At 40.3% G+C, this 23,513-nt stretch overlaps 1 protein-coding gene and 1 long non-coding RNA gene across 2 annotated transcripts; one reads left to right on the top strand and one right to left on the bottom strand.

Moving 5' to 3' along the window:
• The first annotated feature begins 11,627 nt into the window (after positions 1-11,627).
• LOC124069847 lies at positions 11,628-14,777 on the top strand. The gene is made up of 2 exons (XR_006845112.1): positions 11,628-11,798; positions 13,703-14,777. It is a non-coding gene; the product is annotated as an uncharacterized LOC124069847 (long non-coding RNA).
• tmem70 (transmembrane protein 70) lies at positions 14,673-19,901 on the bottom strand. The gene is made up of 3 exons (XM_046409328.1): positions 19,651-19,901; positions 18,506-18,605; positions 14,673-15,612 (listed from the first exon to the last, which is right to left on the bottom strand). Exons 1-3 carry the CDS (start codon positions 19,831-19,833, stop codon positions 15,170-15,172), a joined length of 726 nt encoding a protein of 241 aa, XP_046265284.1. The 5' UTR covers positions 19,834-19,901; the 3' UTR covers positions 14,673-15,169.
• Between the last annotated feature and the right edge of the window lie 3,612 nt (positions 19,902-23,513).

Below are 23,513 nucleotides of genomic sequence, written 5' to 3'. Positions count from 1 at the left end.
GCTTGCTCTCTCTGGCTTTGTCACTTTTCAACACAACTGTCACTTATGACATGTCCAGTTATGCTGACCTTTATATTTCATTGTCAATATACCCTCTTAGTATCTATTGCTAGACATTTCTCAAACAGCAGGCTGGTTGCAAAGTCAAAATCTAGATGGGTAGATCAGCATGCACAGAAGAATAAACTTGATAGGATATACTGTTCTTCATGCATGCCGCTAAACCCCCTTTTACTGGGACACATGCCCCAGTATTTATATGCTTTGCCCCAGTAAAATCTCCCGTTCAATTTTCAACAAAAAAAATGTAATTAAAATTTTCAATTCAATTTATTTATATAGCGCCCAATCACAAAAGAAGTTTTCTTTCTCTCTCTCTGAGCAGTCTAACTCTTCAATTTAATTTTTGATACCAAGAGTCCCAACAAAACACCCATGAGCAAGCACTTGGAGACAACGGCAAGGGAAAACTTCCTTTTAAAAGGCAGAAACGGAGTAGACCCCGGCTCTAGATGGGCGGTCATCTGCCTTGACCATTTGGGTAGTGAAAGAGAGAAAGAGAGCATGAGAGAGGTAACAGATAGAGATGCATGGCAACAAAGATAATAACAGAGAGTATTGGAATGATAAACAAAAAAACAATAAACAAACAAAACAGTATTAACAATAATAACAATGATTGTAGTAGTAGTAATAGTAATAATAGTAGTAATAATAATGTGAAAGTATGTCAGGTGGTAACAACAGTTGCTGCTGTTAAGCAGGACCACAACAGGAGCTCCAGACACGATCCATGGGAATCTGCGAGATGTGAAAGCTGGGGAAGAAGCCAAGTTAGTGACATGCATTGATGAGTCATGAATGTGTATGGAAGGAGAATTAGAGGAGGAGAGAGAAGCTCAGTGCATCATGAGAGATCTCCCAGCAGTCCAAGCCGCAGCATAACTAGGTGCCAACCCTAACTATAAGGTTTATCAAAAAGGAAAGTTTTAAGTCTATTCTTGAATGTACAGAAGGTATCTACCTCCTGGACTGAAACTAGAAGATGATTCCATAGGAAGGGGCTTGAAGACTAAAGGCTTTGGTTCCCATTGTACTTTGAGATAAGATGACACCCTACCTTTTAGGGCTTTGTGTGTGAAGAGGAGAATGTTAAACTCTATTTTGAATTTTACAGGTTATAACGCGCATGCGCCTATCCATGAAATTTTTAAATGGAACCATAATCCCATAGTAATTAAAATACTACTGAATGACTTTTATAGACGGATATTAAGGAATTTCTTTGGACAAAGCAGACAGGAAAGATGAGGATGAGCGAGGTAAAATCTGGCTGTAGTTGGTGATAAACATAATGTAATGCAAGCTAAGCATGAGGTTTAAAACTGGGGACTCCCATGAACTTGATGAGAATGGGCATTCACGTATGTGTGGGGATCGAAGCTGTGGGATGTGTTAAGTTAGCTTGGGGTGGTATCTTGTGAGAGGGTTGGCCATGAATTTAGAGTGATGCCATAACCCTAACTTTAATTTAGGCTGCATTGCATATACATGGTAAGTGAGCCATTCAAAAATATTATTCCAGGTTAGTTTTTTTGCTAGCTAGTGTTGAACATTAGCAAAAGCCTATCTGACTCCGTTGCTAACCAAGCAACAAATTCAGTTACTTGTAGCCTAGGTCGTTTGCAAGCAACATTAAGCATCACAAGCAAAATACACGTTAAATAAAACAGTGCACCTCATCCTCTCAATGCTGACTGACCTGGACAAATAAGCTAACTCTCCTGTACTCTGACATGATGCACTTGAGTCAGGTTTTGTCATTTGCATGTACAGTTATGCAATTTCTGCCATAAAACCTGTTGATAATGTCAATGTATGTCAAAATAAATACCTTTGGGGCACCCCTGTAGCTCAGTCGATGTTGAGTTGAGTGTGCGACCCATGTATTGAGGCTGTCAGTCCTCTGCAGTGGCCACAGGTTTGAGTCCTGCCTGTGCCTCCTTTGCTGCGTGTCATCCCCTCTCTGTCATGAATTGGAGCATCGTGGCTGACTGACGCAGAAGAAAGCTGAACCCCGACGCAGAGCGTAAAAAGGGCAGGCAGAAAAGACAGAGAACCAAGACGTGACAGAAACCTTGAACATAATACATGAAAACACATGAGAAACAAACATGGCACATGGACTCAAACATAAAACATGGATACACAAGAAACGTGACACATGGATTCAAAAACAAAAGGACAGAAAACCAGGACGTGACTGAAACCTGAACTTAAAACATGAAAAACACATGAGAGACAAACATGGAACATGGCACGTGGACTACCAAAAATTAAAAAACAAAGCATAACCAAAAACACCAGGCATGACACTCTCCCTGCCCCCTTTCCTGTCATATCTTCAGCTATCCTATCTGAATAAAAGGCAAAAAACCCCAAAAAATAGAAAAAATAAATATATAAATGTCTTTGTACATTAATAATATATCTTTATATTTTTACCTTTACTTGTAGTTGTCTCAGTTGAAGTATGGCAGTGTCAATAACAATGAGGTAAGCAAGGGAACCTTGTCTAGTACATGAAAGTATATATGAGGATAAAGGTATAGCTCATTTCATATGCAACAGGTTTCAAAACAAACAAACAGACAAGCAAACAAACAAAAACATATGGGTAATGGGGGTGGGGACCTGTGCTCCAGTAGAGCTGTATATCTAGCACATTCCTGCTGTTCTTTATCTAGGTGCATGGAAAAGCAGGGATGCTCATTAGCACAAATCAGTGTCACATTTCTACTGGTCATACAGTTTGCCTAAAAAGCTGTTTATAAGTTCTGAAAACAACAATAGTAAGTAAACTTGAACTTACTAAACTTGTGAGTAAACTTGATGAACATGGAAGCATGATCTGAGCACACTGTAAACATATGCAACTGTTTTTCACCATAGGAAAGTGCAACCCACATGTATGCTGACTTTTACATGTTATGAATATGAAAAATAAATAATTACCTTAGTAATTATTTATTATTTGTCTTCATAATAATAAATAATTACCTTAGTAAACCTGTCTCTATCTGTTATGCTAAATGCAAATACCTCTCTTCCCAGAACTTCAGAGGTATTTCCTTGCCACTGTTGCCAAGTGCTTGTTCATGGGTGAGTTTAAGGTCTATCTGTAGACTGAACTTAAGCTTATAGTCACGAGTTAACTTTTGTTGTGATATGGTGATAAATAAATTAAACTGAATAGCCAATGCACCCCCCCCAACTCCTCTTGGAGCAGCAACTCTGCTCTGAGCAATCCACTCTTTTCCATCTGAGAACCATGGCCTTGACCTTAGATGTGCTGATCTTCATCCCAGCCATTGTATGGCAGGAGCAATCATTAGGGACCAATGACATGAATTACAGTTTAGAGGAGGGATTTGTGACTTCTAATAGGTGCCACATGGAATAATAATCTAAAAAACAAAAGAAAATAAGTAATGACATACAGACATATAACCTACAACTGCTATAATTAACAATGCTGAAGAACAACTGCTACAATAAACACAAGAAAGAAAGAAAACAATCAATTTTTATGACAACTTTTGGTAAGTAGACTGATATATATTGTTTCATGATATTAGTTGACCACAACTCGTGATTGTAATTACACAGGAGTGATTCTGCATGTTTAATTCTAGAGTTGGATCTTTGTCTTGCTGACATAAAACAAAGGCCTTGTAGCCTTAAGAATAAACTCTGATAACATATAGACTCTGACCTGAGGTAACTTGATGAGAGGTTACTGCAGGTGAAAACATGAGAATCACAAGACAAGGACTTTTCTTTGGAGTAGATATGCATGTAGGTTTTATCATGGCATTGCAGCTGTGTATATGTAATGTGGGAGACTGATAAAATTGAGATCATAATGTGATTTCATGTGACTCACTTGCCTTGTATAAACCAGAGTTTTGATGTGTGTCATTTGCATCAATCACACCAACTGAAACTGATGCTCAACCAAGAATGATGCTAATCCAACTACCCTGGTTAGCTTCCACTGAAACTAGCCGTGTGGTACGCAATATTAATATTGACTGTCCAGTGGCGAGGTAGTTGGCCTAACTGAACTTCTGACCTTCCACATTCCACATCGACATTCCACTGTCAATAATGATCTAACACAAGTGGAAATGAATGATGTTATGGACAGAAATTAACAACTGAACACACAAGATGTAATGTCGGCCACTAGGGGTCTCTCAAACAAACAATGAAAACAATGTAGGTAGTTTGATTATGTAGTAGTTATGTCATTGGAGTTGAGTTCATTCCACTGTTGCCACTGAAAACCTAGTTGACATGGCTCATTTCATGTCCTGGTTCTGTTTTTTGATTTTGGAGTGTGCCATGTGCCATGTTTCATGTTTTAAGTTCAGGTTTTGGTCATGTCCTGGTTTTCTGTCCTTTTGTTTTTGAATCCATGTGTCACGTTTCTTGTGTTTCCATGTTTTATGTTTGAGTCCATGTGCCATGTTTCATGTTTGTCTTATGTGTTTTCATGTTTTATGTTCAAGGTTTCTGTCACATCCTGGTTCTCTGTATTTTGGTTTTTTAGTCCTTGTGTCATGTTCCATGTGTGTCGTTTCCATGTATTATGTTCAAGGTTTTTGTCATGTCCTGTTTTATTTTGAAGGTGTCACTTCCTCTGTGTGTCCTGTTTTCATGTAGCTTTGCTTTTGGTTTTCCTGATTGCTTTCTCCCTCCTAATGTGTCACCTGTGTCTCGTTGTCTTGTCTATTTAGTCCTCGTGTTCCCAGTCACCTGTGTCAGAGCGTTTTACATTGTCATATGTTCCAGGATTTTGAATGTCTTCGTTTCATGCCAGGCTATCTTTGCCTTACCTTGCCACAGTTTTCTTTGATCCCAAGTCACAGTAAGTGTGAGCCTGTTTTGTTTAGTTTTTTTTTATTTTTGTAAATAAAGCCCATTGCTCAGACCTCTGCCTCGCATCCCTGCTATTGACTCTGCATCGGGGTTCAGCTCTTTCTGCGTGAGTGACGCCGCTTTCTGACAGCTCAGGCTGAAATGTTTGAATAAAATTTGATTTTCTGGGTTTCAACTGTTGTGCACTAGTAGGAGCAATTTGGTTATTGGCAGAATAATCAGTGATTATGGAAAATAATCATTAAAGTAAAATCAGTGTATGCTTTATACACGTAAAAATCGGGGCACCACCCTGTCACCAGGGACCAAATTAATTAATAGGAAAACAGTCTCTTGAAATTGTGAAGGATGATTCCGAGCACTGGCTGTCATGAATTCAGCTGTTATTACAAGTACATACACAATAACCACAGGCAACGACAGGTTAAACTATAACAGGATTTATTAACCAGCAACAACCATCCATAGATAAGTATCACTTTGTAATAAACACTATTATAATCTAAGTTTTATCAACACACATTAACTATTAACTAGGGATAACACAGGTACGGCAGCAAGAGTATCTATACATAGGTGTGCATATATACAGGAGTGTGTGTGTGTGAGAGAGATGACAACAAACAAGATGGAGGCTAACAAGCTAGCGAGATGGCGGCTATCAAGCTAGCGACTAAAAACAAACCAGATGGCGGCTAACAAGATAGCAGCTAACAAGATAGCGGCTAACAACAACAAGATGGCGAATGGGGAAACTACAACCAAGATGGAGAATGGGAAAACTACAACCAAAATGGCGAATGACTACATGAGGGGGAATCAGCACAGAAAATGAACAACCACAGAAAGGGTGACTCAGCAAACAAATCACCGCAGCTTCCTGAGGAAGTAGAAGCTGTGAACATCGACAAACTGGCAACGAGACAAGACACAAGAGGGTATATATACAAGACTAATGGGGAGTGATACAAGGCAGGTGCGGGAGAAACAATCAGGGTTCAGGTGCACACAGATAGAAGAGGAACTTAAAGAATTAAGAACCCAGTAAAGATCACCACTTCAGTTCTTGTGAGTCTCACACTATCACCACACAATAGCGGAGTCAGTAAACCGAAGTTTATCTGCTCAGATATTGGTCTTTTAACCGGTGATGCACGAGCTCACGAAACTGATGGATTTGGATGATCGGTAACAAAAATGAAATGAGGGCGGCGCTTACAAGCAAAAGTCACACATTAGCAACTCTATCTTAATAATACCGGTACACAAATAAAATGACTGCAGCACATATAAACGAGAGTCACACGTTAGCAACTCTATCTTAATGCTGGTAACAAAAATTAAATGATTGCAGCACATATAAGTTAAAGAAAATCATGTGTAAATAACCCTACTTTACACTATCTCTTCCTTAATAATGCGTCTGCCTTAATAATGCCTCTGCCCAGACATAAGCCTCTTACTGTGAGTTGCTCCGCTCCTTCGGAAAATTAATAGTCCATTTAAACATTCGCCGTGTTGTCCTCAGCGGGGTGCTGGTGATCCGTTGTTTCGCTCCTTTGGCGATGCAGTGTATCACTGTGTGTCCCACGGCGGCAGCGGGGAAAATCACTGATGAAGAAAAAACTAACTTTGTTTCGTCCTTAAACAAAGTCGGCACACGGCTCGTTAACATGCTATCAGCTGATTGCAGCGATCCACGTCGGCAGAAGGAAAAAGGAAAGTTACAAAAAAAAAAACACAGCAGTCTGTTTCTCGACCTGCGAGTTTAAGAACTGTGACCTAAAATTTTAAAATGATGATAATAATCAAACGTTTGACTGTTGCTCCCTTTCGGCGAGCTGGACACCTCGGAGAGCCTGGAATAGCTCTCATTGTCAGAGCAAGCACGGGGAAAAAGCGGATGACTGAGGGTCGCAGTGAACTTTTATTACCTGTGTGACGTGACGTCACCTCGGACCCCTGTGGAGATGGCTGGCACACAGCCAATGTCCGTGCTGGTCCTGAGTTCAAATTCAGGAATTTACAACTAGGTGTGCGTGATGGGTGGTGGTCTCTAACGGTTCGTCACTCTAGCTCAGGTCTCTTGGGTTACATGTAGGCCTCTCTATTGTTCTCCAGAGCGCATGGCCAGAGATCCCAACACATCATATATTTAATGTATGTATGAGTATGAGGAGACGTGTCTAGCCTCATTCCAAGGAGTGGAAGCATTGGCTGAGGGGAACAGAGCTTCCTTTTATAGTCTGAACTGATCATAAATACCTATCCTACATTCAGTCAGCCAAGAGACTGAACTCGAGGCTAGCTAGGTGGTTCTTTGGTAAATTAACCTTCTCTCTGACCTGCAAGTCTGGGACCCAAATCGTCAAGCCAGGCGCCGTCTCTTGTCAGTTTGTTGAGTTGGATTGTAAGCCCATCTCGCCTCCCAGTGCAGTAGTGGCAGCAGTTTCTTGGGAGACTGAGTCCATCATTCGTGAAGCCCAGTGTCAAAATTTGGACCCAGGTACTGGGTTCATTCATCCAATTTTGCCTGCCATCCTTGTATTCACTTCTTTATGGAGAAAGATTCTAGTTTGTGTCTGCCTGCATGGTTTGTACTCGGAGTAAAGCCTCCTACCTCCAGGCTTCTTCGTCCGCTCCCTGTTCCATTCAGACCTTGGTCCCACATTGTCTTAGACTACGTCACTGGACTTCCTCCCTCTTGAGGCAACACAGTCATTCTGACAGTTGTGGAAAGATTTTCTACAGCTTCTCATTTCATTGTTGTGCCAGCAAAACTGCTGATCTCTTGGTTCTCCATGTTTCAGACTTCATAGCATGCCATTGTACACTACTCTGGGGGCATCAGTAAGTCTAACTTCTGTAGGCATGTTTGCAGCGAGGGCGGCCAGGGTGGCTCTATGACTCACCTCAGAAGCTAACCAGAGGATTGCAGACCAGCATCTGGTTCCATTTGGTTCACTGTGCAGCGCCTGCGGGATGTCAGGCAGTGGGGTAGGGGGTTGAATTTCCTGGTTAACTGGGTGCCCCACTCCTTTATTCTGGACTCTGAGTTCATTTCTGTTTTACCTTTCCCATCCTAAGGAACCCGGTTGCACGCCTGGGGGCAGTCTTTGAAGGGGGGTACTGTTAGGATTGTGTATTTTGTTTTATGTTTTCCCCTCTACCCCTCCCCTCCTTTCTCTCTGTGCCTGAATCATACCTGTACAATCTGGAGCTGACTGGGCATGCCTTCCTGTTCCTGCTGCAATGCACTCACCTGTGCACCCTTTCCACATTCACTGCTGTCAGCTCCATCTTCATTCTGCTGCCTTTTTAAGACTGGCTCAACCTCACCATCTTAGCCAGATGGTCCTCTACAGCTCAGTGATATCATGCATCATGTTAGACCAGACTCAGTTTTTGTAAATCTTTTTGGAAGATTTTTGCAATGTAACCGTTTTTTTTGTTTGTTTGTTTGTTTGTTTTTGTTCACCTCTATGTTATTCAGCCTACAAAAAGTCATTGGGGCCCTGTTCTCTAGGAGTCTTGGAGTATTGTTTTCTTCTGAGGCAGATTCAAAACCTAACTAAATTGTTTTTTGCGCAAGCTTTTAGCAAGGTTTAAAATGTTTATTTAATGGGCAAAACTTGCATTTCAGAATCAATATTATAATTTCCTTCTTAATAATATCAATACCTTCTAAATTATAGCTTACAATAATACTATCTTATGTTCTTATTTTATAATAATTTTTAAATGTAATAATCTTTGACTATATGTTTTTTGCTATGTCTGTGCTTGCCATTTTAAATATACTAATGCACACATCGTACATAATGCAAGTGGAAAAGCCTTAACTAAATAAGTGTAATGATGCATTAAAACATGTCTAACATAACCTTTGTCTCCTGCTCCAGTATGCATCTGTCTATGTATGTGAGACAAGCTAGAAGCCTGCAGATGTAAATGCCCCTCCTTCACGATCACCTCTGAATAAACAATGTGGAACAGCAAACATGTTATTGAGAAATACCTGGATGAACTCGAAAAGCCTGCATGGATGACCCCAAGCCTCAGTGGTTGACAGGTTCCCACTGGTCAAATACTGGAGAAACTGAACCCTGAATCTACTCCACCAAACCTCTTCTACATTAGGTTTACCCCTTGTAACATGAGATGTTTTGGATTCCATAAGGATCCCAGGCAGAAGAGCTGTTGCCTTGTCTATCCCTCACTTCAATGTGGATAGGCATCAGCCTGTTTATTACATTACAGAATTTTTGCAAACAAGACCAGGCCAAAACTAAGTATCTGGCTGCAGAGGCGGTTTCTGCTATGGGCAATGTGGGCGACCGCCCAGGGCGCAATCTATTTGGGGGCACACGAGCGCCCCTCAAAAAAAAAAAAAAAAAAAAAAAAGCGGATCCGAAAAGAAGACCAACGCCAGAAGTCAGACGATCAAGAACGGGGGGCAGCGTCAAAATGGTGTTTCTGCTCCGCCCCAGTGTGTGTGTGTGTGTGTGTGTGATCAATCTATCTGCATGCGGACGGAGCGTGGCGTGACGTCACCCGCAGGCAGAATCATTTATAATGAAGGTGGTGTGCTCATAAAATTAATATAGACCCCTGGTAGATACATGAAATTCATTGGGTTATGTGAAGAAAAATAAAATCAAATATAATTGAATAAAAAATAATTTGAATTAAAAAAAAACAGGAATCTGTGCATGCATCTACGTCAATTTGTTTACATCACGTCAATCTTGACTGGGTGTTTGACGGACGGTCAAGTTATTAGAGTCAAGGGCGTGATGGAAAAACTACGACCAAAGAAACCCTCAGGTGCTCAGTTCAGAAAGAGAAGGAAAGAAGAGGAGGACAAACGAGCAAAAGATAAAGGTATGCAGGTCTCTATGAGTGACGTTAATTGTGCATGTAGGCTAATTTAACAGTAGCCTATACGCTATTTATCGGTTAGCCTTGCTACCATGTTGATGTTACTTAGCCAGAGAAAAGGACTGTATTTGGTTTTTAGTTTTGCTGAACTAGTAACAACTATTAGAATTTGAGGTTTCATGTCATGCAATTAATTTCAGCCATAGGATAGTTTGTGTTTGCAACACAACAAGTGCAAATTCATAGGGATTTGGTAACTGTGGAGTTTTTAATGCCATATGTGGGTCTATGCTACTAACTTCTAATATACATTGACTTGACATTTTGTAAGCTATGTGATATAACTTTTTGAATAATTTGTAGAGTCTTATGTGTAGTTAATAGAATGTTAATAAATGATAATAAATTGCGCATCAGTGTGGTTTATTTTAATTGGGTAACTGCTGATGCATGTTAAGTGTGATCTAACTTACTTTATATGTTAATTGTAAATTCAGAGGCACTTCTGAAATATTTTGGAGCAGCTCCCACTGGGCAAAATGTGGAGCCATCTACTTCCACCGCTGCACAGGCCTCGGAGATGGTCCTTGAGTCTGAGGAGGAGCAGCCATCTACCTCCACAGCTACAGAGGCCTCGGAGATGGTTCTTGAGTCTGAGGAGGAGCATTTTATCATTTTGTGCGTTTAAGGATTTCTGCAATCTACATTTGTGTTTACATTTTCAATTTCATTCATCTGTTAATTTTTGTTTTTTGATTGTTCCACTTCTTGTTAACCGTTTGTGAAATGTTTTAGTGATAAAGAAAGTATGTAAACAATGTAATTGTTGTGTTTGTGCCTTGATGGAGTGCAGCTGGGGGGGGGGGGGCCCGATTGAGTGTTCGCCCAGGGTGTAAAAGTAGCCAGGACCGCCTCTGTCTGGCTGGGCTGCTCATGGATAGTGTGCGAAAATGTGATGAATTTATGTGGTAGTGTCGGTTCTCTTACATCACACTGGTCGCTGTTTAAAAAAGTGGGGTCAGCATGGTCCAAGTGTCCAATGAAGAGGAAGAAGAGGTTCAAATAAAAAAGGATGATCTTTGAAAGCCTTCTTGTATTATCTAGTCCTGTGAGAAGGAGATAGCGGGATGATGTTATCAATAACATTTCACTTCTTGAACTTTTTAGTTTCTTTAAACTTGCTCTAAAGAAAGAGAGTTGGTGACGAGTTTGGGACTTTCATGTATAAAAGTGTGGCACCCTCTGCTGGTGAATAACATCAGACACTATCAACTAATGATTATTTTTATTGTAGACTAATCTGTTGATTACGGAGCCCCTGAAGGGACATAACAGAATTGGAGGATTGGAGAATTGGATTTTGCATCAAGGAAGGCCGGAAAGGTCAGGTTTTAGTTTTAGTTTAGTTTTAGTTAGTTTGTGTTTTCTGTTAGTGCAATAGTGTAATGATTAGATTTTCTTTAATGTGTTATTTGTGTGATGAAGGATTTGTGTTATTTAGAATATTTATTATATATTTTATTTGTATATTATTCTTAATATTTTATATCATTGTTTGTTTTATAGGGATAGGCTCCAGCCCCCCCCTCGACCCTGACAGATAAGCGGTATAGAAAATGGATGGATGGATTTTTGTTTTATATATCTGATTGTATATATTTTTGCCACATTTATGTATATAGGGTATATTTTTTAAGTTCTGATAACCTACACTGTTTTGTGCAGAATTGTGTTAATTGTCTTTTTTTCCCTGTTGTAATTGCAATAGTGGGGGGGGGGTCGCTCAGAGGGGGTCTCGCCCGGCCAGTAATTCAATGTAGAAACGCCACTGAGTACAGAACACTCTTCATCGTCTGGTCGCTTGGCCATTTGGGAATCAGCAAATAGAGGGAGTCATGGATGAGAATTTCGAGCAGTTCTTGCGGTCAACAGAGGTCCCTCAAGCGGACATCATGCACATGAAAAGAGACAAGGTGGGCAAAGAATTCATTCAGTAACGCAATAAGTCAGTAACAACACAGAGCTTGGAACAACACTAGAAACTAATTTGGGGGAAAGTGGGATTAGCGTTAATAGTACGCTAGCTGTAACGTTAGCGCTCTAACGTGAAATTATGCTGGTCCGACCACATGTCGTTAGGGTTACAGATGTTGCCGATATGTTACAGATGTTGATATGTTTCACACTTTGCCGTAAATCGAGCTGTGAAGTCTTTTTACGCCACAGTAGTGGTTTCCACGGTAACTGTGGACACCATGGCAAGAAACACTGTAGAGGCTGGTCTAGTTGAATACTTCTATAACGAAACTGTACTTTTGAAAGGTTTACAAATATTCCGTGCCGAGGATTTATCAGTGACTGCAAATACTAAAAAGAAAATAATAGACACGGTGTGACACAGTTTGTGCCTCAAGTGGCTTTAAGAGATAGGCTTTGATCTTGCGATCTCAGTGACAGCTACGTAAAAGCTTTGCATAGAATAGAGCGTAGTAAAGCAACTGTGATCGCACTTTAATGTGAGCGGTGAGCAGAAACCTTCAAAACACATGTCGATGTCCGTTTGCATTAGTTTACTGACACCCCAACGTCAGCCAATCCTAAACAAATTCAAAACTACATCAAAATAACAGGGAGGCAGTTAAATCAACCATCAGATCACTGACAGACTATTGTCTTTTGCTAAGGCATTAGTATAAATAGAACAGATAAATGTGCTACCACGTGCAGGGCTGTTAATTTACTATTGAGCTGAACCCATTTAATTCAAAAGACAAAACAGACCAGTTTTCTGCAGAATAGAAATTAATACAGCGGACTTTGTGTGAAGTAAACCATCTCTCTCTCTCTCCCCTTCCTTCTCTACATTTATAATTCATGTTCAAGGTAAAGATTTCAAATATTTCTTCTAATATTTTCTGTTTGCAGGTTGACGGCAGTGACTTCCATTATGACTGATGAGCAAATGGCCAAATATATCACTTCATATGGTGACAGAGTAGCTGTCCTTTCCTTCTGTCAACAAACAATGTACAAAGAGACAAAATGGAAAATGAGATCAATTACAAAAGGTGTGCTGGTGTTCTCCATGCAGAAGTTAATGTAATCTGTAACCGTGTGAGTCAGGCTGTCGATGTCCGGCACGGCACCCCCGTCTCTTCCGCCTGAGCTCTGAGGGGATGTCGGTCTCTCTCCATACAGTAGCCAGGTGTTAGCATGGATTGCTAACAGCTGATTTTGGCGTAAACCGTACGAACTTTTCAGCTTTTTCCCCGGACTCCTTGTGCTTTCTCGTCTCGCAGGTTCCTATGTAACGTAGTTGGACCTCCTGCTGCAGTCCTGCTTGAAACCTTGAAACCTGCGATTACTACTATTTAGTCATAATTTATTTTAATTCTGTTACTACTGTGACTGCAGCTACTACCATTATTATTGTTACTACTATTGTAGTATCATACAGAAGCTACTACAATCACCATGGTAGCTTCTGTATGCTTTATACGTCATCATTGTCATTATCCATAGTTCCAATACTTATGGTATTATTGCTGCTGCTGCTCATCTCTGTGAGCTCCTTCTCTCCCCCTTCGGAGTTACTAGTAGTTATAGTTACTATACATATCATTATTATTATTATTACTACATCTACAGGACAACACAAGTTACCATGAAAGTTTTAAACTAGTCCAGAAGTTTAACATTAATTTGAAGTGAAACTTAAAGTTTTCCCAAATAAATCATAATCAGAAATAATCATATCAAATTGCTTCAGTAATTATCAGTAACAAACAATGTGAACTGAAATTATTCTGTTTCTGTCACATGAGAAATATCTGCTTATCAGAGTATTTTCTTGTCTTGTTTGCTACTGCTTATCCAGGTCAACAGTTTCTGAAAGGAGCCCAGACTGTCCTCTCCCCAGCCAGTTTCACCAGCTTGCCTGGGGGGAGGGACACCAAGGCTTTTCGGCCAGGCGAGAGACATAGTCCCTCCATTGTGTTATTGGACATGCCTGAGACAACTACCCAGGAGGAGTTAGTTTGGCCTCTGTGACATCCAAGAGGCATTTTGACCATGATGTTTTCATAAAATGGCTTGGGGATGTGGGCGTGGAGTTTGTGATGAAACGGGAAGTCTGGGTTGAAGGCTTAGGGATGCCTGAAATGTGAGCTGAATCTGAGCTGTTTCCAGTGAGTTTTGTGTGAGATTGTGGTAAGGTTCGATGAAGCCCCCATGAAATGTTTTAAAAAAAAACAGCCAGACTATGTTTTACCTACAGGTATAAAATGTGAGATGCCTATCTAACACTCCAGCATGCACAAAAAAGTGTCTTAGAGCCATGACCTAAACCCAGCAGGGAGTCAGCCATCAAATTTTGATGGTTGTTGTGCCATTTACAAGGTCATATTCGAATTAACTTGTCCTAGGGGATTAATTGAACCGACTTCAGACTTGATTAACTTATACGAAAGAAAGGCATGGCTAGTGGCACGGTGAAGTTTGATGTTTTGAAATAACTCACACTGAACTGTATCTTATCAATCTGCACCAAACTTCGGGTGTTGGAAAAGATTACAAACCTCATACTCATAGCAATACCTGCTGGGAAATGGTCAAAATGGCCACACGCCCTGAATTGTGCAAGTGTGCAAAAGTCTGCTCAATGCTGCTTGCAGCTTTAATTATATTTTTCACCTTGTAGGGGCATAATCTCACATTATTACATGTGTTCAACTGGATCAGGTTCACTTTTTCAATACCGGTGAACTTTGATTTCCTATTACATATAATTTGTTCTTCTGAAAAGAACAAATGACTCAATTCAGTTTATTCAGTTCAACAAATCACTCTTTATACTTCAAGATAAAGTTTATTAGGAAAAAACTCCAAAATTGTTGCTGATAATTTAGAACAGTCACTTAAATGACAAACCTGCAAACATGAAAACATAATAAAGGATTTTCTGGAAAAAAAATATGCTCCTTAAAGTTATACAGAACACTCACTTGCTATCAGTACAAAATCTCTTATTGCATCAGCACTACTAATGAAACACATTAAATTATTCTCAGCCCTACTGAGAAAGCACTATGAAATTACTTCAAGTTTAAGTTAGAGAGTGACTCAATATTGCAATGGTTATAGAAGTTCAAATTTGAAATGGCAAAAGAAAATAAAATGAAATAAAATAACAAAATAAACCAAAATAAAAATGTGGACATCTAGCTTAGAAATTATTCTGGTCCTTTGAGGGTGTTTCAACTCACTTTAAATAGTGCATGCACTGTGCAGTGTGGATTTATGGATATAATTCATATACTAACACCACATTAAACCTGTCAGTCCTTCAGCTCTTATCAGGTCTGTTCATGTTGTCTGTGTCAAACTTGAAAGGCTTATCGTAGCCCATCAGGTGGTTGTAATCATGAGGGATGGGGAACAAGTCTGGGTTTACCAGCAAGCCCATGTGGTTGGCATAGAAGGTTGTGAACATCTTGCTGACAGCTGGGATCCTGACCTGCCTTTGGTGAAACACGCTCTTTTTCTCAGTAAGGAAGATGCTGTATGTGATGGCAGTATAGGTATCTCTGTCTGGGTTGTGGTACAGGCGGATGACGTAGCCCTTGGTGACAAGGTGAAGGAGGATGGGGGTGAGGAAGGTGAAGAAGCCAATGCCTCCACAGAAAGCCTGCACAGCAATGCTCTGGACTCCTACTCCAGTCTTCAGGAGGATGTGGGGCATGAGAAAAAGGCTGACACCACTTGTGCTGTAAGAAAATAACTTTAGCCCTGACAAAAGACAAGATTAAAAAAACACAGGTTACCAAATGGAGGAATTAACTTTTTCATACACTGCCATCATCAGGCATATACCATTTTTTCCCAAGTATTGTAAATTTCCATCAGAATTAGGTTGTTGCAGCTCACTGTAGAGTAAAATTCCCTATTTCAACCACTAATTTGATGCAGCAACTGAAGTTTTACAGCCCTGCACTATCCAAGCTCTTGAGTACAACCAATTTGTTTATGGATATCACATTATGCATAACCAGAGCCAGTTACAAAGGTTTTGTAATGTATGCTGCATACTGAGAAAGTGGTATGCCTTCCTCTCAGTAGTGTGTAGTGGACTGGGCTGTATGTATTCACCATGTCCTGACAGAGGCTGGGCCTGATCCAAACATCAGTGACTTTAACTTCACTTTTGATAAACACACTAACAATGTTATCCAGTCATGTTATTAACACCTGAGGAATATTGGCAGAACATGTTCAATGCTAAGTTTTAAATCAGTTAAATTTTTAAATTTCCTCATAGTTGAACTACTGTAATGGTCTTTTAAGGTAACAGACCAAAAGTATACAAAATGCAGGGGCGATAATGATCCTACACTCACTTCAACAAGTTTGAGTTTGTGTGTATTTTACTCCCATATTCCCCACCTTTAACTCCACAAGGAATGGTGTAAGTGCAAGAAGAGATCAATACTGGCTGACAGTAACCTGACTTCAGATTTGGAAGCTGTAAATTTTGCCATGAGTTATGTTTTTTGTGATGTTTATTTGGTAAATCAACCTGTTGACATATGCATATTGCCCAACTAATGTGGCTACTCCGATTCAAGGTGATGTTGAACTAATGTTGTCATATTAGGGTCAGGTCAGTCAGCAGAACCAGAAACTATGAACTTCAAGCGTCATCGTTACACCTTCAATTACATAAAGTGATTACTAGGTTGGATGCTGGTTGCTGTTTTTGAAATGTGTTATGTACAAGGACACAATGAATTTTTATTTGTCATTATAACCATGTATGTGTAGTATATAGACCAGTGCTTCTCAATTATTTTCTGTTGCGCCCCCCACCCAGCAAGAAGAAAACAATTCGCGCCCCCCACCCCACCACCCACTCTCCGCCGCGACTATAAATAGTAATAATAATATTTAGTAATATGTAATAATATGATGCTAACCGTGCTTGCTGGTTTACTGAAGTAGCATTCACAAAGCGGGATGATTGTTGGCAATATTCGGCACGTGCTCGCTGAAAAAACTCCAGCGGCTTATCAGCACGATTGGGATGTAATGTCTTCAAGTGGCGCCTTAATTTATTTGGCTTCATGCTGTCCGCTGCCAGCATTTTTAGACAGTAAACACACCGGTCTTTTGTCTCCCACTGTAGTCACAGTGAAGCCAAGCGCTACATATGCTTCGTCATATTTCCCCGTCTTAGCTTTCGGGTGAGTTACTTTTGTCTCATTATCTTCGTCTCTCTCCGCCTTTCTTTTCATCCCTGTTAAAAATTTCTTCATGTTGTCTCTTAAGGGTTCGTTTACTGCACTTCATATCGCCTGCTCGGTGCAAAAAAACCGCTACACCATAGAGCTAATACTCCCTGCGCACACTCTGACAATGAGAGCGCCACTGCCAACTACTGTAGTGGATGTGCAATTACACTTTATTCTAGTACGGCAAAAAAAGCATGTTCCCCAGGGTCACACGCGCCCCCCCATTATTTGAGAAGGTCTGATATAGACCAATTAAACAACATTCATCCAGGATGGTACTTTGGTGCTACATAAAGGAGTACACACTGAGTATAAAAAAAAAAAATAAAAAGCAAAAATACACACTAAATCTATCCCTAGGTCTCCAAAAGTGATGCAACTTTGGTCTTCATAGTGGGAATACAGTTAAAGTTACAAAAAATTATAAAAGAGAGAGGGAAAATATAAATAAGTACAAGTACTCAAAAAAAGAAAAGCTAAAAAGAAGAGTAGGAACTGCTGTAACAAACAGCATAACAGCAACAGTAACAGCAAACATGGCGCTGCCATCTTTGTATCGTTAATAATGTCAGTGAACCATGTGTCTAAAATGTTATTGAAGAATGTGATGGTTTCAAATGGCACAGATGAAATACATTTTTTGGTCATCTGACAAGTTGTTCTTGTTGCTGTACATGTACTAGATACATTTTGGTGACAATAAAGTTATTTTATTTTTAAGTAAATGCACAAAAAATTAATTCAGGATACCAAACCACAAGTGTCTTTTGACTCATTGGCCACATTGTCTGCAAGATGAAAAAATTCAGCGCCAGTGTATTTTTTACCCTCTAAAATGTGTGCATATTGAATATGGCTTTAGTATTTGGAAATACTACAGTAAAACAACTTAAAAATGATCACAGAAGTACATAAATGGAAAACTACAAGAACATTGTGGAGTTTGCATCTAAGTTTTAAATGCTACCGCTTTAATGCTGTAGTGAAAGAACAAGAATGTAATGACAGGTGTGTATGTCAACACAAGAAATTAAGAAACAACCCTTGTGGCCAATTTGAGTATTGCTTCCTGAGTTTACGAGGTGCACTTGAATGCACCATAAAGTCTCTGTTGAGAGCTACTCACTTTGCCGTAGAAAGTGATTTAGATTTCACAAATTAGAAGGTGTACCTGAAAGCAACATGAAGTCCCTGTCCCTACGTATGTCAAACGCAAACAGTGAATGCTGGTTAGTGACACCAAAGCCTTTGAGATCTTTTGTTATGTGACTATTTTTTGAGCTAGAAGTACTAGCAATTGTAGCTATCTTTCTACTACTGACTTAAATACAACTAGTGTTGGATAATGATCGGATGTTTTTCTTGAAGATGTAAAAAGCTGAAGCTGAGCTCACCTCGAACAGCACTGCCCAGGTTGCCAGTGTAAATGAGGTTACCATCGTCAGAATGGGTCGCCATGGAGAGACCACGGATAGACAGGTAGTGAGACTGCACCTACTCGAAAAAACAGTAGAAAAACACACAAAAGCTCATTCTGGCCAGCTTTAGCTACATTCAGAAGTACATAAAGTCTGTTGTGACATCCTGTAACTGCTCAGCTGTCCCACGTGTGATTTATCAAGGTTCAACGTACTCCATAGGCACTATGTTTTGTTAATACCTCAATACAACTGAACTCTCACTCATGTAGAAAGTGGCATCCTCCTGCCAGGTTGCCTGACATGCCACACATGTCAACCCACTGACTGCCTGCACATGGACGGGAGAGACCCTGGCATTTACAGTAGAGCTAGTCACTGCTAGCTACTCTTGAGAAATAAAATCACAGAGGGTCTGAAAATTTGTTATATTTAGTCAGCAAAATGACAACACTGGAGGTATGATCATGTTTTGATTCAGACTGTGCAGGAGAGGAGCAGTTACTTAGCATTTATACTGTTAAAATTCAAAAGATGGCAAATGGTCATGCAGACATTCCTACCTTGAGTCTGTTTTTCTTAATACTGCGAGAAGTTCCTGCACAACAATATGGCAAACGCTTAAGTTCATGTCTCACGCAATATAACCAATCTATGCGATCACCTGTGTATTCCAGCTGCAGGGTTGTTTCGGATCAGCAACATACCTGTTATAACGTATGTGCTAATGAAACTCTCTACAACGCATGATGGAAATGAAGGAGCAGTTTTGTAACTGACAGAAATGGAATCATCTTGTATACTGTTGCAGCAGTTCCTGCAAAAGCCAACCAGTCATACAGATTTGAGCGGTCGTTTACGGGAGTTAAATAACAGTTAATTTCCAAAAAATTCTTGCATAATTCCGACACAGAAATATATGGACACCTAGAATTAATGCTTACTTTGCAGCACCCCGCGTGACACAGTTTCAGACGGTGATACCTAATCTCGACTACCTTCATTTTGGTTTACATTGTCCATGTAAAGTGCATGTAAAGTCCTTGTTCAGTGAAATTTTAGATTGCTTCTACCCCGTACGTATCGCTCAAGAAAACGTAATGTCATTTATGGTTAAATACCTTTTTGTTTAGGTTGAGTAACGACCTTCTCGCATCATGTAACGTGAGCTGGTTCCCGCTCACTACACTGACACAATATACGGTGAGCCGCGAACCATGAAACGCGGCTTTACTGCGAGTGACATTAAGTGAATGAGAAACGATACCGAGTCGTAATCTACACAGGGTATTCGCAGACAACATTTTTAGTCGTTGTCGTTTCTTCTTCTTCGTCTTCTTCTTCTATTTCAATGCTTCTTCTTCTTCTTCTTCTTCTTCTTCTCCTCCCCCTCCTCCTTCTTCTTAATCTTGCGTTTATTGGCGCTTGGCAAACAACGTTGTGGTGCATTACCGCCACCAACTGGTATGGAGTGGCTCACCATCGCTAAAAAGAAAGAAATAACTATATCTATATTCTCTTAACCAGACCGGATATTGCAAGATAGCATAACAGGATTTGATAACAAACTCACGCACTCTCATGAGCTCTTCCTTAAGAGCCATGAGTTAAAACTGAAGTTTTACTTCCCTAAAACATTTAATCAACTTTATTCTTTCTGTGTCATATTTCTTACACTAATTATTACGTGTTCTATCATTTTCTTCTATCGTCATTGCTCACAAAAATCACATCTACCTGTGACCTATGTATAATGTACTATTTAGGTCAATATGTCCCAGCCTAAGTCTTGATATTAACCTTTCATATTCCCTATTTCTCCCTACACACTTCTCCAACTTTCTTTTGAATTCCATAAAAACATAATTCTTCCCTGTCCTCTTTCCATCATTTTCACCATCTTTCCCTCATTTTACTCTTGATAATGCTCCTTACTTTAAGTGACTGCTAATTCAGTGTTATCTCAAGGAAATTCAATCGAATGCAACTGGACTTAGTTATTTGTCTTTGAAGACGTTTCACCTCTCATCCAAGAGGCTTCATCAGTTCATGCTAGCTTGACTAGAGTCAAGTTGTCCAGTTGCATTCGATTGAATTTCCTTGAGATAACCATGACCTGGATGAATGAGAATATTCACAGGCTTACTGCTAATTCAGTGTTTTATGCTCTGTTCGCCTACTAGAGTGGACAATGCTATCATCTACCTACTGAACAGAGTCTACACCCACCTGGATAAGCCGGCAAGCACTGTGAGAATCATGTTCTTTTACTTCTGAAGTGCGTTTGACACCATCAGGTCAGCTCTGTTTGCTGAGAAGCTGACCTGATGGTGGTGGATGCCCCACTGGTGTCCTGGATTGCAGACTATCTGACTGGCAGACCACAGTACGTACGCCTAAAGTGCTGCATGTCAGACAGAGTGATCAGCAACACCGGAGCTCCACAGGGGACTGTCCTCTCTCCCTTCCTCTTCACTATCCACACCACAGACTTCAAATCTGAAAAACGCTGTCAGAGCCGACAGACTCTATGCTTAATGTGTTTTCAGTGCAAAATAACTAGGTCAAACACGATTTAATATAAAGCAAATAGAGTAGTAGTCTTTTTGGTTGTCGTCGTCTTCAGTCGACCCAGTATCGGTTTCTCATATGGGCGAATTGGGCGGCCGCCCAGGGCGGCACTTTGCTGGGGGCGGCATGTGAGGACCTCCGCCCCGCCCACCAAAAAAAACAAAAACAAAAATAAAACAAGATAAAAAATTCTTAAATAATTAATTAATAACTGGCGCCCCCTGGCGTTGTAATTACGCCCCCCCGAGAGCGACGCTGCAGTTACTGCAACTCTGCAAGGGGGAGGTGGGGTCACTCACCGAGGTCAAACCACTGAGGAGGAGGGGGAACGGGGATCCTCCTAATTGTTCCACAGTTATGGAATAATACAGCCTTACTATTCAAAAATGAGACTATCTGTACCCCACCAATGTGTTGGTTTAGTCTTGACCCCTGCTGTCCGTCACGTCAGAGGGCATTGGCATCAGCGTAACCTGTTGATTCCCGAGATGACTCAGATTCAGGTAATAAACATAATGGACAGAAAAAGGCCAAAGCTATTGGGTGCTTTTTACAGAGAGAAAATGAAAGAAGAAGAGGAGAAACGGTCCAAAAACAAAGGTATGTAGCTAATGTTCCCTCTGTAGCGTACGACTGTAATTACGTTATGAAAAGGGGCTAACGTTAATTGTTTAGCGGTCATTAGCTTGTTTGCTGTTTTGTGTGCTAGTTATAGTTAACCTGAACGTTATCTGAGTTAACATACATACAAACCAATAACTGTGTCTAAGCCATCAGCACCTTTGCTGTCATTGCTTTGTGACCATTTGACCGTCGGGATTTTCCGTGCAGTAAGCTAGCCTTAAAAAGACGGACGTTGCCCACATTTCGTCCATTATTTTCTGTCTCAGTATAACGTTAATAGAATTTGGGCAATGAAGCATTTCTCCCCGCTGGTTAATCTGTAGGTTAATAGCATGTAATAGGCGTAATGACATTAAGAGATAGCTAATGTATTTCAGTGTGTCGTTCATGCATGTTTACAGTGATGCACTTTTCCAGCAACACTGCTCAAATATTTTGGAGCGCCTCCTGCCCAGGATGAGTCTCCAGCAACAGAGGCCTCATCTGTAGCAGAGGATCAGGAGATCCCATCCACCTCTACGGCTGCTATGGCTTCTATGGCATCTCCTGCCATGTCTCAGGAAGACCACGAGGAGTTTGCTGCTGCTTCTCCTCAGCAGGAGCCTATAGGTGGGTGGTATTTTGCTGTCATGTGTGTGTGTGTGTGTGTGTGAAGATAGAAGTAGCAGTGTGTTTTATCTGTGAATTTTACCTGCCTGTACACATTTTTTCCTGTTAGTTGTGATTAATCCAGTTTTGCTATTTCTTAAAACCATGTTTTGTTCCACTGCTGTGTGCTTTGAATAATGTGCCAAATCAAATGTGCTGTTCTACAGAAATGCCTGAACCCCCACAAAGTTCATCTTCCACTGGGGAAGAGCCTCTTTCAACAGACCCTGCAGACTGGCCATCACCTCTGACAGACAGCATCAGGACCGAGTTGGTACACAGAGGGCCAAGTTAGGTGGCATCAGATTTCTTTTTTCCTAATGGGATTTGTGTATTTTGACTTGTATTTTTATTGTTGTTATTTATATTCAATTATTTTATTTCTTTGTTGTACTTTTCTATGCTTGTGATATGAAATGTGTATTTTCTTTCAGTTCAGTTTAGCTTTATTTATAAAGCACTTTAAAAACAATATATATCTTGCATATATTTATGGTTGTGCACTTTAAATTGGTTAATGTTTAGTTTGTTTTATTGTATTTCTATCTGAATAAAATTTATACATATACTTTTCACCCGATGTTCTCTTTGGTGGGGGAGTGAGCCAGTGCGGGGGGGGCGCAAAACAAAATAATGGGGGCTGTTCGCCTAGGGCACCATTCAGGCTAGGACCACCACTGGTGCCACACGCTGCCTTGTAACGATCGCAATGCTAAACCGGAAGCATAAAGCCGAGCTGATGATGCAGGGGAAGACATTGCTGACATTGCAATGTTCCCGTAATATTGTTGGTGCCATCTTTGGTTCCCTGAACGTTACCCTAATTCTCCACTAACATTGTGTCTCTGTAGAATGTTATTTTTTGGTTTTTACCTGAGAATATGGTCAGTGATGAATGAATAGGCAAATTTGGCAGGACTTGAAAGTTTAATATAAAATATAATAACATGCAAATAACAAAATAGAAAAATTATAGCAGGCATTAAAAAATAAATATAAAACAAACGTAAAAAAGGTGCAAATAAAGCTGTGGCCGCTGAGATGCGCTATCATAATCAACACCGACAAGACAAGACAACTTTATTTAAGCAGTTTGTCTCAAAGGGCTTTAAATAACATCACAGCAACATTCTCTGCCCTT

Source organism: Scatophagus argus, chromosome 13 (genome assembly GCF_020382885.2).
Source record: "Scatophagus argus isolate fScaArg1 chromosome 13, fScaArg1.pri, whole genome shotgun sequence".
Classification (NCBI taxonomy): Eukaryota; Metazoa; Chordata; class Actinopteri; family Scatophagidae; genus Scatophagus; species Scatophagus argus.
The sequence above is the reverse complement of the archived record's forward strand: the minus strand, read 5'-3'. Positions and strand labels throughout refer to the sequence as shown.

What these genes read in the sequence shown, in the direction of transcription:
- tmem70 (XM_046409328.1), bottom strand. Translation starts at nt 19,833, where the DNA reads ATGTTGTCTGCGAATACCCTGTGTAGATTACGACTCGGTATCGTTTCT. An exon ending in TACTCAACCTAAACAAAAAG is followed by an intron (nt 18,606 to 19,650) that starts GTATTTAACCAT and finishes TTTTTCGAGTAG; the next exon opens with GTGCAGTCTCACTACCTGTC. An exon ending in CCTGGGCAGTGCTGTTCGAG is followed by an intron (nt 15,613 to 18,505) that starts GTGAGCTCAGCT and finishes GTCTTTTGTCAG; the next exon opens with GGCTAAAGTTATTTTCTTAC.